This window comes from Hesperophylax consimilis, chromosome 28 (assembly GCF_061612785.1).
Source record: "Hesperophylax consimilis isolate HC1 chromosome 28, BYU_Hcon_1.0, whole genome shotgun sequence".
In the NCBI taxonomy this organism is placed as follows: Eukaryota; Metazoa; Arthropoda; class Insecta; order Trichoptera; family Limnephilidae; genus Hesperophylax; species Hesperophylax consimilis.
Window position 1 is genome coordinate 14,843,813 of NC_142863.1, and position 18,325 is coordinate 14,862,137.

Consider the following 18,325-nt stretch of genomic DNA (forward strand, 5'->3'; position numbering starts at 1 on the left):
AAAGTTGTATTAGTAGTTATTTGTTGGATAAGTTTTTGACCATGAAATCTAGTGTTTCTATTGTACGTGTTTGTTGTTTTTTCTTGGGTTTTGTACTTATGAATGTAAACGAGTGATTACGACTAGCAAGTTCGATTGAAGGTCGCGGATTTGAATCCCATCATGCGCACATTATTTTATTTGATTAATTTGTGTTATTTCACAAATCCCTCATTAAAAATAATATAAACTTGCGGCATGTTCCAGATTGTAAGATACTCTCAGTATCGTCCTGGTGTAAGACCAACATTCAGAATTGAAACGTTGCTAAAAATGGCTTTGGCTGTGTTAGGTGACTAGATCTGATAATATCTGCATTCACCCCCTTCCTATTACCCATCTCCTCCCCCTTCTGCTACCTTCAGCCTCACAAAATACCCCTATAAGGGATTCCATAACCTTACTAGCTCCAGGCGGTTGGAAGTAATTAGGCTCTTGTACGGTTTCACTCTAAAAAAAGCTCTCATTCAAGACAATAACTCAAATATTATTATCATATTTTGAAAAAATACGTGTTATGTAAATTGCCTATATTTGATTTGGCAGGCGCCCTTTCACGTTTTGATAAACATCTTTAAATTGGTGAGCTATATTATATTATGATCCAGTATCTGTTAGTAACATGACAGCAATCTCTCTTTGACTGAGACGAGGGTTTATTACTCAAGTCCATGACAGGTCACTTGGCCTCGCAGTCTCAATTCTGTATCACTCGAGTGTCATGGAGCGCTAGTGGGTAAAATTCATGTTGTAATCGACGACTGAGAAGATTAAACGTTTTAGAATTTGCTGTCCGCATATCAAAAACAGATATCCTTCCAGTGTATTATTATTGAAACTTAAAAGATAAACGATAACAATGTGTCTTTGGCGTATAAATATGTCAGATTTCAGTTGAATTTTATTTTATTTATTTATTTATTCCTTTAGATTTACACACAGTACAATACGATACAAGATATAATCAAATATTTTTAGTGATTATAGATTATTGTACCTTTCAGGTCGAATTTATTGGTTCCTAACTAGGCAAATTGCCCCTTCCAAGGAAGCAAAATATGAGAAAGGAAGTGTGTGATTTGTCTATGTCTATAATATATCTCATTAATGTTTTAATTTGTGATGTTTAATCGTTACAATCTTATGATAGAATCGAATTTGAGCTGTTGTGTATGAGCAATAAATAGAAAAGTGGAAGATACATATAGTGTGTGATTAGTCTATGTCTATTTATTATGTGACGTTTTTTCAGATTCTCCTCTACCCAATCCAATCAACCATTTAGTTATTATTGGGCCTATGTTGGAAATATTACAAGATTTTATGTTTAATTCAGGGGGGATTTTATTGTACAGTTTAGGTCCCAAGTATGTGTGTGTCTTTTGATACTTTGCCGTATTGCTCATTGGGATTATAAGGTCATTTCTGGTGTGGCTTCTTGAGATATGTTTATGGTCAATTTTATTAATATTATCTAGATTTTTATGTACATGGATAGTAACCTTTTTGAATAGTTGACGAACATCAAGTAAATTAAATTGTTTAAAGAGCTCATCGCTAGAGAACCTATATAGTTTGCGCATTATGACTTTAATTATTGATTTCTGGGCCTTCATAAGCGGATCTAGAATTGATCTTCCTGATGCTCCCCAGCCAATGCAACCATACATTAATTATTCCTTACTGAAATCGATAAATAATGATTTTTTTTCTTGAACAGAGATAAAAATGTATTACTTTTGTCAGCCTGGAGCCTAGAAGTAAAATATAAGCTGAGTACATTGTAAATTGCCAGTGAGAAGGGTAATTTTTTTGTTAACTCTTGACAGGCCAAGATGCCAAACAAAACGTCTGTAACCAAGTGGGTCTTCCGACGACCCCATGCATTTTTCTGTCTTATGGGCTTTTAAACAATAGAAATCCCAATTATTCAGTCAATTATTAATGGTAACTTGTGTATTTCTACAGGAATACGTAAAATGATATGTCAAGCATTTAAGCTGATAGAAGGATAGTAATTTTGGGTAGTACCCACTCCCCCACTTGACTGCGGGATAGTTAAATAGCATCACTTAAAAAATTGCGTATTTAGCATCAATGAAGCTGTGTATATATTGCTAGCTTTGTTTCTGCTTGGAATTTGTCTACTAGTTTTGTCAAATTCTTTTTCTACGTCTTGTTTAGCACTACATGCTTACTATATGTATATCTACACTGTTTTACATACACCATTATTTAATAATTCAATATCTTTATAATACAATATCTCTAATTGGTTCAGTTTTGCTATGTTTTAAAAAGAATAAAGAATGCATTAAAAAAATTGAAAGTCAGTTTTTTTTTCATTTTCGTGTGTCAATTTTACATTTTACTACTTCTTTTGTCTTTTTACATTTTATTTTACCGGTATTTCAATTGAAGATGCTCCAAAAAACTGGCGTTTATTATTTGTGAAATGTTTTGCCGGCGTATTTGTTTCTGCCCTCTTACAACATGACACTCTTGAAGACATTTGTATCGTACAACAGATGGATGTACCTAAAATATATTGGAAATAATTGAGGAAATAAATATTTATTTCTTATCACAAATTTTACGACGGCGAATCCTTTGAGGTATATCACAAAATACGTATTATATGTCAAATTGGATTTATTCATTTATTTTATTTTAGGGAAATCTACAGTTGCAATTTGGTTGGTTTACACATGTGCAGTTTACTTATTTGAGAAAACAATTATAGATTTCCTCATTAAACTTATACATTAGAAAGGTTTACTGTCTTAAGAGAGGTTAGAATATAACCTCGCAATTTACAGAACTTTCTTATCTGTAAATCGGTGTTCAGTTTTTGTTGTGGAGATGTTGATTATAACTCTCGAATATACTAACGATAAATTTATTGCAAGAATAACTTTTACAGATAATTCACCCGGAACTCGCGGTGTAACGACGGTGGGGAGTAGTCAATCGCGGGATTAGGACGCTAGATAAAGAATGAATTATGCCAGTCATTGCTGATTTATTTTTATATTTATTTAATGCATAGATATACAACTCACGCAATATAGAAAATAAAGTACTTTTTTCTAATCAAATCGTAAGACAATTCGTGTAATATTGCTGATATCTAAGCTTCCGACCCATATACGGATTATGTTCCAAGCCGCGCTGAGCTCCACATTCCAACCAAGCCGAGCTTAAAATCAACCGATATACCGGGCCAATGTCATTGGCGTGAGCGTCCAATAAACATCATTCAAGCTTATCCAAAGACAGGCTCTGGGGCAAATTGTTTTCCTCGTGATTTATTAGTCATTTTCTGTTCAGTGGCACTACCCAATTTAAAAAAGTTTGGATTAATTATTTTTGTTTGTATTATGTTTGTTTGTAATATGTTTGTTTGTAATTTGTTTGAAATATGTTTGTTTGTAATTGCAGGCGCGAAGGCGGCAGCAGGTGCCGCCCTCCGCCGTCTCCACTTCAGGGCGGGCCGCCAGCGCGCCAGCCTGCCGGGACCGAGGGAACCTGTGCCCAAGGTAAACAACCACAACCAATTTATTTCTTTCTATTTTACTTAATTTTTTAAATTAATACAAAATTTTCGGGCTTACGAATAATCTCATTTGAAAATCTCACACTACCGTCACAGTGAGCGGAAAATATTGCTCGTCTCGTGGTGAAGGACTTAACCAGCCGAGGAATTGAACTCATTATGCCTGGATAAGACCCAAATGCCATGAGAACTTAGCCATTTGCTTCTTAAGGCGAAACTTAATGCCAAATCACTATTTTGATTAATCTTTATAACGAATTGGTGTACATTATGAATACCAAAAATATGATTTAGATAAATTGAAGGTTTTCCTATCGTTTCGTTTGAGTAGAATACAAATAAAATAAAAATTACCTACTCAATAAAAAATATAAACAAAAAATGTAAACTACTGATAAATATATTTTTTCAGTAGAAATGTATGAACGAATATAGGAAACAACTTTTGAAAAATACAGTATTATAGCTAAGATTATCTGTGACAGTTTTACTTGATTAACTTTTTTGCTTTCTTAGAAAATTATTTACAAAATAAATAAAAACCAGTTTTGTGCTTGAAATCGAACGCTTCTAGACTCCGTTTGTCAAGCGATTTTAATGCCTATTACCTACAATATAAGGTATACCAAGAATATACACATTTTTGGCTTGTAGCTTCCTCTTAACATTACAGCAAATAACATAACGCCCATACCATTTGAATGTTGAAATAGACTAAAATAAATAGTAAATTTTAATTATACATAATGAAAGATATGACTCTGAAATACTTGAAGACCTGTAAGGAATTTTGAATTGTGTAAGATCTGCAAATGAGCCCTAGAGATGTGGGTTGTGTCATATGTAATTCAAATCAGTTTGCTTTAACCTCTCCAGCATTTTAGGGTCATAATATATGACCGGGCGTCCATATCTTATAAAAATATGTGTATCTTTTTTTGGAAAATACATAATTTTTTTGACGTTAGTAGGAGAAATACCATTTTTTTTCAGTTTACCTTAAATATTTATACCTACTGGAATCCATTTTTTCAAAAAATAGCCAAAATGAATAATTCATATTTCGCGCAGCTATCGAATCAATCGGTTTAACTTTAAATGTATTTTTTTATTGTATGAATGAGATAAAAGTGAAGGTATTGTTTTTTTACAAATTTCCCAAACAAAACGACTGTGTTTTCGATATTTGGAGTTCTCTCAATTTTTTAAATGATTGGAGTAAAAAATTAAGTAAAAATGTGGTTAGCGTTTTTGACAACATTTTTTACGTTTGATCTAAAAATGTTATTATTTAGATATAGTCATGTTTATTGTACCGGACAGCAGATGGATGTAACTAAATAATTAAGAAAATGAATATTTTGATATTAAACATTTTACAATGCCGACCCCTTTGAGGCTTATCTGACACGATGATAAGATTTTAAATTACCGTAAACGTGTCGTTTTGCCAGTTCAAGGATGAATTACTCGCACGACAAAACTGTGGGACCTTAGTAATTTATTCTCGGCGCTATGACGCCTTATAATATTTCTGTTTAGATATAAGAATAATTGCTTCACATTAACATGTGTAGAAACTGTATTTTAACCCAATAAATACGCAAAAAACTGGTAGGGCCAGTCAGTTGTCCGACAACATTCGCAAAGTTGTGTTTCATTGCAAATCCTTCGCCGAGGTACCTCCGAGATGCAACCGGCATTTTACAGTCAATGTCACTGGCGTGGGTGTCAAGTACATTTATTTTAAATGCATACAATGGAAATATTATTTTATTTTGTTTCTAAAATACCTAGTATTTCTTTTTACGAAAAATTAAAAAATAAGATGTATATAGACGCATTTGAAATACACAGAAAACATTGCAAACTAAACAAATGTGATAAATGTACTGAAGGGTCAATAATAATAAGAGTTTATTCCAGAATGTATGCAATGTAATGAGTAGTACAATGCAATACATTCCTTATTTTAAAATAACAGATAAATTATAAGAATACACAAATAGGCAATGCGGAATAGAAGTTAAATATTTGTGCAAGTAGCCGTTTATGGAGGATATTTGAACATAACCCGTCTCTTGTCGGGCCATCAGAGAGGACTCCATCCAGGCAACCCTCGCAGTTATGATTGTGCTGTTCGACTGGCGTAGTCTGCGCCATAAGCTTCCCATAAGGTGGCGAAAAGGCGTTCTGAAAGAGTGCACTCGTCCCTCCAGGAAAATTTCCGTAGCGCTGCAATAGCTCGGTAGGCGGAGTAGTTGGTGATCAAAAATAGGTAATTTAACCTAAGTTTTTTTTTATTTGGGCACTAATACAAAATAATGTCAATATTTGTAAGTTTATCTAAGTTTTTCATGAATAAATCACCCTCCAAAGTTTCACGGAATTAGCGTGGAATATTGTGTATATATTGATAGTTTACCGAACCTTCCTGTTCTGTAGATGAGCTAGTCTACAAGTCGACAACTGAGACGGATTTGATCTCGGGTAAACAAAGTATCGACTGATATTCTGAATTTCACTGGTAATTTCTGACAACAATCTGTAATTTCTGATAACTACTGATGAATTACGGCAAATTCCTAGAAAAATAATATTGAAATCAGTTTAGTAAAGCGAACCTACAAACTTTACCATAAAAATGTTTTTAAATCGTGTTTTGTACTGTGATTACCGCCATTTTAGCAGAATATTGACAACTTACGAGGAAAATCTACGCAGCCTTTTTGTACAAAATTTAAATTTGGATTTGATGCCAAAATACTGAACCAAACACATTTTTTTAAATCAAAAAGTTAAGCAGAAAATTAAAAATTAAATATTGCATGATTTTAGAAGCAAATCTGCAATTTTCTGTGAGTATTAACCAAATCATTTTGCCCTATCTTCCTTGTGGATATAATGAAAAATAAAATAAATAATGTTTTTTGGCAGAAATTTGTGTTCCAACATGAATCGGTCATTTTTAATATAAATTTACGCATATATATCAAACATATATAACATTATATTGTAAAGATAATTATCATTCACTCATACGAGTAAATAGTTGTCAAATTTGCCTCTAAAATTATGAATTCTTTAATAGCATATATTTTAAAATTTAAAACACAAATAAATTAACTAGCACATATCCGTACAAGATATTTGCCCTAGCGTTTGATTAAACATCGATGTATGAATGTGAATGAGACAAAAAGTGTGTGCCAAGACCGAGTTGTTTAGCGGTCCGACCTCTGTGACTACCCCTGTAGGGAAAAACGGCGTGATGGTTAGTTAGTTAGTTAGCTTTTGAATAAAAAAATGATTATATAGTTTTTTGGGTATTTTGGGCTCAAATCAAATTTTAAATTTTGTATGAAAAATGCAGCGCAACCATTCCTCGTAATACCATTTCATAAATCTTTTTAAATATTCTAAATAATTTAAACACGAACTGCTTGACACTTTGTTAAATGTGTTGTCAAATCATTGATACAGAAATACTTCAGGAAATTTCCGTGGAATCTACGTGCCAAACGAAAGCTTTAATAATATAAAAAACACTGTTCCGCTGTCATGTTATTTTCAATCTGGACTCTTTCCGTCCTCTCATTTCAATGGCTTCGAGTAGTAATTTCCCTCTGTTTATGACAGCAACCACCGCTCAATGTCGTTTGTAATGTCGAGCTTTCAAATTTAAATGTTCTGGTTTTATCTGAAATGCTTTATTAATTCAAATGCATACCCCCGCGTTCTGAAAATTATTCAAAGTGTCTTATTCATGTTCTGTTTTTTTTCTTCTTCTAAATACATAAAATTATATTGATAAATGTTTTATTGTTTTCTTTTTATGTTAAAAATGCCTAGAGATAATGATATCCTCACTATGATTCACACAGAAAACTTAATGAAATAAAATACTGTTAATTTAATAAAAATATGTTCAAATTATTAATTTCTCTTAAAAAAGCTCTTAAAAGCTATTTCTTCAGCATTTTTATTAATGACTAACACCATCTTTCTTTCAACATCTGCGTTTATTTATTTTAATGTATTTATGTTGTCTTGTCAATCGCAATTATAATTGCAATTGTAATCTAACGTTATCTTTCCCGAAATGAGTTTTGTAAACTCACTGGGAATAATACATTATAACATTGTTATTATTTTGTAATGTATTATCTTGTAATAAATAAAAAAAAAACTTTTGCGCAACGTATTATTTGTATACAATGGAACTCAAGAGTAAAAGCTATCTCATTAAGACCACCATTAAGAATTGAAATGTTGCTTGAAATGGGCTAAGCCATTTTTGATTATCAGATATAAATAGCCTGATACTACTTTCCTCTTCTCATTTCCTGGCTTCGGGCAGTTGGGATTCTTTTGCGATATTCACAAATAGCAGATTTTGTGAGAATTCGTGAACGTGTGACCTATATTTGTCGTCTCCTAGGCCCCAGACAAACTAATGATATTAATTTTTCTCTCTCTAGTCTCCTTCAACGGAAGCAATCTTCCGAACAAGCCTTCCATTGATATGCTTGGTGTAACTATAAGTGACCAGCTCAGGTACGGGGGCTCCATCGAAGCCAGAGTAAAGCTGGCCTCTCAGAAGCTGGGCGTACTGTACAGGACCCGCAGATACTTTAATAGTACACAACTGCTGACCCTGTACACATCGCAAGTGCGCCCTACTGTCGAATTTGGCAGCCATCTCTGGTCCGGAGCCCCTAAATATCAGAAAAAAACCCTTGACTCTGTGCAAAAACGGGCGGTCCGTTTGATAGATTCCCCAATCTTAACAAACGGACTGCAATCTTTAGAGCACAGGCGTCAGGTAGGTATGCTGTCCTTGTTCTATCAGTATTACAATGGAAGATGCTCTGAGGAACTAGCGTCATTGATCCCTTCGGCACCGGTGCGTAGTCGGGATACACGCCAAACGCGCGCCCAACATTTGTACATGGTTGAAATTTGTCACATGAGAACGGGTCGCTTCTACGATTCGTTCTGAAGTTCAACAGCTCGGCTGTGGAACGAGCTGCCGGCCTCTGTGTTTCCTCCCTCCTACAACATGGGACTCTTCAAGACCCATGTTCACTCTTTCGTCTCCACAAAAAGACCCTCCACACAGCATCCCCAAAGATGACATAGGCCCTGAGGGAAATTATTTTCTTCAGGGCCTCCTGTGTGGAGTTAATATAAAAATAAAAAATAAAATAATTCAAGAAAGATTTTCGATATTTGCAAGTGTACCGTGTTCATAAATCAAATCCAGAAGAAATACGACAGTTAAAGCTCATTCAATTGGGTTTGAAAATCACGGGAAATATGTAATGATGGAAACAGCCTACCTTGAATTCCCATGAATCCCGGCAGTAGGGCTCTCGACCAATTTGCACTGTTCATAGAGTGAAATTTATTTCAAAACGAGATAATCTTTGATAAGATTTTGATATTTGCAAACAGAGCACAAAGCAAACAGATCCATAACAAGTCCAAAAGAATTCAGGTCTAAACTAAAAAATTACCTTTTTAAGCTGTCATACCCTTAAATTAAATATACCATTCCTGAGAGAAAGTCCAGTTATATTCAATTTTCCAATTATGTCCTAAATCCTGTATCTAAATTTCACTAATAAACAATTGATAATGTTAATTAAGTATTAGGTACTGTATATTATCTCCATAAATAGTTAGTAATAACATAGATCACTGTAGAAATGTATTATAAATTTGTACAGCGCCCTTCAAATTATTTTGCACAAAAACGGCGCTATACAAGTCATCCAATTATTATTATTATGTGAATATACGACGAGGATACGACGATTACACCTTCTTGCCACACGACACCAATACGAATACTGTTTTTAGGAAGGAAATGGATAATAGGTATTATAGTATATGATGGGAAAAATGGTAGGTATTATCCAAAACGTTTCATTACTAAACAGCATGGAAATTTGTAATCAATTTCACTAGAAACACGGGGTGAAAATCGGGCACACCAACAAGCCCACCAAACAATTCTATCGGTTTATTTATTCAAGGTTTTATTATTACAGTTTGAGAGATTTTAATTTATTCGTGATTTTAATATTATAGTTTGAGAGATTTTCTATTTATTCAACGTTTTAACATAACAGTTTGAGAGATTTTTATTTATTCAAGGTTTTAATATTAAGGTTTAAGAGATTTTTCCAAAGAATTACGTCTTGCACAATATTAAATTAAATCATGATTTGCCTCTCTACTTCTTTAGGCGGCGTTGTACAAAGTATAGGAATTAGCGGCTTCAAATATTGAAATTTCTAGTAATTGGATTGATAAGTACGAAGAAAATTAATCATTTGAAAGGACATCAAAAGACTCGTTTGGGCTCCACAAATTAAATAACGTTTACGCAAAGCGAAAATAAGGAAAATCTAATTAATTTGTTAGTTTATATAAATGTCAAGTGCTGTGTTTAAATCAATTTGTTTGTTCCATTGCTCGTCTTTTATTACAAAAACTTTGAGTTTTTTTAATGTGAAAACAGGACAATAATTGAAATTGCTCAGAGCCAGTGAGATTATGTATGGCTGAAGGGAGTGGAAATGGAAAGGGTGTGAAGAAAAGGAACGCCGGAGGTACCTGGCATTCAGTTCTAGTCTCTAAACACGCATACATTGATTTTAAGATTTTTTATGTGAATACCGCATAAGAGTCCCAAATGCTCCTACTTGCCGCTTTTCTACGAATAGTGGGTTCTCACCAGAGCGATACTAAGAGTATCTTCCAACCTTTTTGTCATAGAATTTTGTTTGATTTTAAAGGTCCAAACAAAATATTTATTATGATAAATGATTATTTTATCAAAATTTGCTCAATTCTCGCTTTCTTTTATTTGACTGATAATAGTGAGACATTTGTGTATTCCTGTTTTACCATTGTAACCTCTTTTATTTGACTGACAATATAGGGACATTGGGGTATTCCTGTCGTATCGAAGTAACCATTTTCTATTATTTTACTGACAATAGAGGGACATTGGTGTATTCCTTTTTTACCAAAGTAACTATTTATTTTATTTGACTGACAATACAGGGACATTTGTGTATTCCTGTTTTACCATAGTAACAATTTTCTTTTATCTGACTGACAATAGAGGGACATTGGTGTATTCCTGTTTTATCATAGTAACCATTTTCTATAATTTTACTGACAATAGAAGGACTTTGGTGTATTCCTGTTTTACAATAGTAACCTCTTTTATTTGACTGACAATAGAAGTACACTGGTGTATTACTGTTTAACCATAGTAAACAATTTCTTTTTTTTTTAATAAAAGATTCCTGTTTTATATATTTCGACGCCACCCAGTAGGAAATTTAGTATTTAACAATACCTTTCCTACAAAGTTGTTTGTTTTTAGGTGAAAAAATCAATAAGAAATAGTATTTGGTTGTTGAAAATATGCCGACATATCACAGTGGCTTAGTGCACCTGACTGGCAATCAGAAGGATGCTGGTTCAATTCACGTCGGTGAAAATATTTTTTTCTCTTAAGATAATTTCTATTTATATTTTATTTCAGGCTTATAATAATTGCTTGTAAAAAATTGTAATTCTTGAATTATTCAAATTTTGAATAATTTGAATTTGAATTCAACTTTCACAGGACTTGAATTTCGACTTTAAAATCGATGAATTGTTCAAATTCTGTGAAACAACCCATCAATTCGAGAATCTTGATATTATTTATCTTATATCTATTTGTATAAATAAGAGTGTCAATAACGGGTGGAAGGACAAAAGTCAATGTCAAATTCAATCAAAAGGGCGGGCGGCGTAGATTCTACCGCTACAATCTACAGTTATATTACGACTTTGATGAAATTTTGCACACTTGATCTTCAAAACAAAAGAACTGTCTAAATGACATTTCTAAGAACCCTGAGTCAAGCACTGGTAATACAGGGGGAATTCAGCTAATCACACAATATAAAGCATATCTAAGATAGCATCCAAAAAAATTAAGATACTGGTGGTAGTTCTCAGTCGAAATATGATGCAGTTAAAAATTATGTAATTTGATATAGTCGAATTACCCCAGTAAGTACCCAAAGAGAAGGTTTTGAATTTATTTATTTCATCAAAAAAATTACAGAATATAAAATATATCATTAGTAAGTAAAATACCTATATGTAAGTTAGTAACAATATCATTGTTGAAAAACTAATGTTACAATAATAGAGCAGTTTCTAATAGAAGAAAAAGTAAATATGTATATAAGAGTGTTATATAGATATGGCATAATATACTATATTTTATGTTGTGCATAACCTGCCTCACTAGGCGAACCTGTGTTGAGGCAGATTTTTTAGTCAATTATTTCTCGCATTTTGTCTATGGTTTACTTAAAAATGTTTAAGGCGATGCCATACGTAGTAACGCAAAATCATGTGTTTTTGGTTTGAAAATTTGGTCGCCTAGAAATGTTTCAGATGCTTTAATTAAATACTGCGAGTAGAATACATCTTGACCTTTGAAATAATCAAGTATTTTTTAGATAAAAGATAAAAACAAATTGTTTGCATATTTTGTGGCAAAATCCATTGATTTAGCGTGCATCGTGGCTATCGGATGTGACGGAACAGCAGTTAATACTGGAACTAAGTCTGGCATTATTCGACTTCTTGAAAGAAAGCTCCATCATCCACTTCAGTGGTTGGTCTGTCAGTTACATGCTAAAGAGTTAAGTTTGAGACACCTTTTCGAATACTTTGATGGATTGTCCTAGAAGCTTTAGCGGCCAACTAGGAAAGTTGCTCGAGAACTGTGAACATCTTCCTGTGATAGAATTTCAAGCAATAAAATGCAACTTACCTATGAACCTTACTTATGAAATTACAAAATCCCGTGACGACCTCAGCACAGACCACCTTTATTTATTGGAAATGTGCCGAGCAATCGCCGAAGGATAATGTAATGAAAACTTAGCGAAAAGAAACCCGGGTAAAATCTGTCATTCGCGTTGGTTAACAACAGCCAATACTATTCTCCGACTTTACACATCGACAAAGAATCCGACAGAAATCAGGTGATATTGACTGAATTTGTGCTAAGAGTGTATGCTCCGATGTGGTTTAAAATAAAAACACAACCTTCGAGACAACCAAGAGCAGACTTCAACCGGCGAGACACCTCCACGAAACCATAAAATTGTCTCGTTACCTTCCAGAGCATTTGAAAAAGGTGGTAGATCCCGTAATTCAACGCAACGGGTATTTTGGCCAAGCAAAAATATACTTATTAGTATGTTAAACGACGAACGAAGACAGATTAGAGAGTTGGCTCTCAGACGGATTCTAAGTATCCGAGATACGTTGGGGTTCTCTCCAATAAGAGTATTTAAGCTACCTAATTTTAATTTCAACGCAGAAGACTATATTGACTTGATCTACTGGGAAAAACCATCAGAAGCACCTCTTACAAAACTGATATCTAGCGAGACAATAATTGATGCCATTGCAGACCACGAAATTATCGAATCCAACATTTTGTGTAGGTTCCGATTGATGCCCTGTCACACGCAAGCCACGGAAAGATTCATCAAAGTGGTAACGGCATCATGCTTTGCTGTTTGCGGCTCTGAAAGACGTGAAGGGTGGATACAAAACAAGCTAGAATCTTGTCGTAAAATGCCAGTATTGAATTCGAAGAAGGACTATAAAATACAATAACTTTTATGATTTTTGACTATATTTTTTGACAGTGTTTGTGATTTTTTCGTGTAGCAATGGTACTTTTATTGTTTCTTGATTAGTAGATAATATTATTAGTAAATGAAAAGATTTTTTTTAAATATTTTAACTACTTTTATTGAGCAAAGATTAAACCCTTCTTTTTCTAGTTTCACGCTTTTTTTAAAATTTGAATTGACTTGGGGCAGTACTTGCACTCGAAATATCTTAATGCTGTCATAATGACTTTTAAAAGTATCCCCATAGAGCATCCATTCCACACCCCGTTGCTAAGAAAAACATAAAAACAAAAAATCGATCCACCCTAATATATACACAATAAAATACAGGTTATGAATTCAATTCCCAGATGCTACTAATTTTTTGTTTGTTTTCTGTTACACATTTATCATTTGAAAGTCGTCAATGTTATCTTCAATGACTTAAATTATTTTTTGTTTTAGAAGATATAATACTATCGACTTATCATTTTCCCTAATGCGTAATATATGTAATGACAGCTGATACTGTGGTACTTTGAATAAGCAACCCTTATTCATATTCATGCCATTAATTGATGTGCGGCTAGCCATCGCTCTCGATCTACTAAAACTAATTAAGGAGATACAAGGTTTGCCGGAGGCTAACATTTTAATTATTTCCGACGAATTCGTAACGTTGACATACATTTTTATAACAGCAATCCCTACGGATGTAAGTTTTATGTATGTAATATTAATAAAAACAGTACCTTACCATTAAAATATTCTATGTAAAATGGTTTCAATTTTTTTTAAACGTTTTTCATCTATGAAATTAGCGGTAAGCACCAGTTTTTATTTTTTGAGACGATGAATTAGTAATTTCCCGAGGGATGAAATATTTGATATTTAAGTAGTTGCTCATCAGAAATATTTAAAGTAAGCCCCAAGGAAAGATTGATTTTCTAGGCTTCTTAGGGCAAATTGGACCGTAGATCCTTCTATGACGCCATTATACTCGTGGTCTGTTATCTTTAACGTCGTAAAAATTCAGTCGCCAGTCGATAAATATATAATAAAATATAGGATATGTGATTAAAATTATTTTGGATCTATTATATGCTGCAGATGTGGGTACAACGAGTTTACGTACATCATGTAAATTATATTACTACCTTTTTATACGAATACCCCACAAAAGTCACAACTGCTCCCAACCATCTGGAGCCAGTGAGACTATGGCATCCCCAATTGGGGAAAGTTGTGCGGCTGAAGGTTGTGAGGAGGGGAAATAGATGGGGAAGAGGAAGGTGGGGGAGTACCTGGCTATTCAGATTTGGTCACCGAACTGGTGTCAAAATCCGTATTCAAAACCACCCAGCATCCCCAAAGACGACATAGGTCCTGAGTGAGATTATTTTTTCAGAGCCTCCAGTGTTAAGACAAAAAAACTACTTTTTTGGTTATAGGCTATTTATTATTTTTTTTGTTTATATTATTTGTATCAAACAATGATAATGACAATAATTTTCTATTCATTTAAAAGATGCTATTTTAAATTCCTAATAATAAATTAATTACGGCAAAACATGTATGTTTTTTCGTACAGTAAAACATGAGTCTTGAGAGTCCCAAGGTCTGTCAAAGACTTGCCATTCAGCCCCATTTTTTGACAGTTGAAAGGTCCCCGTTAAATACCAATTACGTCCGTTTCAGCTTAAATAAATCGTTATCAGTATAAGAGTAAAACTATCATGTTTATCAATTTGATAAAAAACTGAAATGCACCTAGAATCGGCGTTCAATGGGGACCTTTCAAATGTTAAAAAAACAAATTGGCGATGAATGGTTATTTGATGACACTGTTACATTTGAATTTCTGCGAAACATTTCGGCCTATTTTTCGATTCGTCGAAACGAACAAAAGTATTTTCTTGACATAAATTTGTAGACTCTGATGGAAAAAACAAATACCATCTGTAAGGTTTCAGTTATTTCTAGAAAGATTGTGTGAAAGCTTGTTTCTGCTCCAGTTTCGTAACAACAGTATCCATTGGCAACGGTCTCAACGACTGTATACTTCGTTTTCGTATATAATTAAGAGGCAAGATAACATACACATAGCCTTCGGACCTACACGGTAAAACTTGCGGAAATGTTAGAAAAATGCTGTTATAATATTATTCGTGTAATTATTTTAAAGATAATAAGACAATGACACGATAACTTCCTATTTTTTTATGTAAACTTCGCTCAAGAGTCATAAATGTTACTAACTTGGTTTATGTAATCCCTAATTGAACGTTGTGGTTTTTTTTTACACTATCCCAAAAAATAATCTTTTTTGTTGCTATGCTGTGTGAGGGTCTTTTTAAAGAAAGAAAAGGAGCTGAAGTTCTGGGTAAGTAAAAGGTATGAGGGTTGGGTAGGAATCTAGGGATCAGTGCGTCCAAGAGTGATAGACATATGAATATATCCATCGAAGCCAGAGTAAAGCTGGCCTCTCAGAAGCTGGGCGTACTGTACAGGGCCCGCAGATACTTTAATAGTACACAACTGCTGACCCTGTACAAATCGCAAGTGCGCCCTACTGTCGAATTTGGCAGCCATCTCTGGTCCGGAGCCCCTAAATACCTGAAAAAAACCCTTGACTCTGTGCAAAAACGGGCGGTCCGTTTGATAGATTCCTCAATCTTAACAAACGGACTGCAATCTTTAGAGCACAGGCGTCAGGTAAGTATGCTGTCCTCGTTCTATCGGTATCACAATGGAAGATGCTCTGAGGAACTAGCGTCATTGATCCCTTCGGCACTGGTGCGTAGTCGGGATCACGCCAAACGCGCTCCCAACATTTGTACACGGTTGACATTTGTAACATGAGAACGGGTCGCTTCTACGATTCGTTCTTAGGTTCAACAGCTCGGCTGTGGAACGAACTGCCGGCCTCTGTGTTTCCTCCTTCCTACAACTTGGGACTCTTCAAGACCCATGTTCACTCCTTCCTCTCCACAAAAAGACCCTCCACACAGCATCCCCAAAGATGACATAGGCCCTGAGGGAAATTATTTTCTTCAATCCTTGCTAAATCACCAAACGTAGCAAGCCACTTGGGGGGATATATGGCAGAGATGTTTGATATCCAATAAATGGTTCCCGAGGCGGCGGTATCTACACCGGCCTCTCAAATTGTGAGGTTGAAGATAATTAAGAGGAGTTGGAAATTGGGTGGGGGAGTAAAATTGGAAAGTACCTGGCTATTCGATCTGTTCACCAAACAGATGCCATTTCAAGCATCGTTTCAATTTTGAATTATGTTGTTTCACCAGGGTGATACTGAGAGTATATTTAGCATAACAAGAATAAGAAACTTTTTTGGCTTAAACATAACAAGTGGTCCTGTGAATTATTCCAATCTGACAGCTCGTAACGCTTATGTGAACTCTGGCGGAGAAAAAATGTACTATTCAACACAGCTACCATCTTGACAGGATTGACTGGACATGAAATGTGCAAACAAATTTACTGACAGACGAGAGGCATTCGATAAGTTGATAAGATGGCTATTCAGATATGTTCATTAAACATTGTTGAAGCTGTTTTAAGTAACGATTATGCCACAAATACTCGTTTTTTTATTAAATTGAGGCTCCGTTATAAGCCTTCAAAAGGGAGAATAAGATTACTGAAGATCTTTTGAAAGGGAGATATGCAAATACCAATGAAAGAGGGAGTGCGATACAAAAAACTTTTATACATGAGCGACTGTTGTGAAAATATTTAATAAAACATGACATTTTATTTTTATTTTATTTATTTGGGAAAATCAATAGATTATTTACATATATAAGAATAAACTAAATAATAAAGATAAAATCCAATGACAGATTTTCACTTAAAGTTATAATAATAATAAAAAATATAAAAATAAAAAAAATGTACCTGTGGCCTGAGAGATTTACAAAAAATACAATATTGTAAATAATAAATAATAGAAGATGTAAGAACACAAATAAATAAAAAATTAAAGTTAACTGATATACTAATAACCAGCTAAATATCAAAAATTTAAAGTTATCTGATATAATAATAACTAATAATTTCAAAAATTTAAACGGCCGGCGTGGTCTAGTGGTATACGCTTTTGACTACAGATCCGAAGGTCGCGGGTTCGAACCCGGCGTGCGCAAATAAATTTTATTTGATTAATTTGTGTTATTTCACAATTAATTAATTAAAATAATATATAGTATATTTGCGGCACGTTCCAGAGTGGAAGATACTCTCAGTATCGCCCTGGTGTAAGACCACCATTCAGAATTGAAACGTTGCTTGAAATGGCTTTAGCCGTGTTTGGTGACCAGATCTGAATAGCCAGGTACTTCCTCACCTTCCTCTTCCCCATCTCCCTCCCCTCCCCAATACCCTCAGCCTCACAACATACCCCAATTGGGGATGCCATAGTCTCACTGGCTCCAGACGGGAGCAGTTGGGACTCTTGTGCGGTAATACTGTAAAAAAAAAAAAAAAAGTTAACTGATATACTAATAACCAGCTAAAATTCAAAACATAATGTATTGTAAAATTTCAACACAGCAGCAATCAATAAAAGCACTACACAAAAGCAATAATAACAATATAATAAATGTATACCTACAACTAAATTGAACACATTAGTATAAATTGGAAGGTAAGTAACTGGAAAGGATTCAAAGCAACAACATGATAACTTCCAGTAGAATATTTGAAATTATTTAATGTTATTTATTACATATCTTTTAAAGGTTCTTAAATTACATGTGAATATGTCCATATCATTAAAATTCTTATTAAATATACTACAGGCTCTGAATATAAACGCATTTTGTCTGATATTAGTAGAACATTTATGTAAATGAAAAAGTGATTTTTCTCTAGTTCTAACGCTCGGGACTCTAAAATTAATTTCAGACATAAAATAGATAAAAAATCTCTTTACAGTAGTAGTTTTTTCAAATTTTAAAATTTTCATGTAATTATTCTTTTCATTTCAGCA

The 18,325-nt window shown here is 33.9% G+C and overlaps 1 protein-coding gene across 1 annotated transcript in view; it reads left to right on the forward strand.

The window, feature by feature from the left end:
- Nucleotides 1–18,325, forward strand: part of LOC149410234 (uncharacterized) — a 160,500-nt gene that overhangs the window by 54,661 nt on the left and 87,514 nt on the right. The window contains exon 4 of the mRNA XM_089648979.1: nt 3,481–3,578. Within this exon, the coding sequence (XP_089505105.1) occupies nt 3,481–3,578 (98 nt within the window). The remainder of the gene's footprint in view (nt 1–3,480; nt 3,579–18,325) is intronic.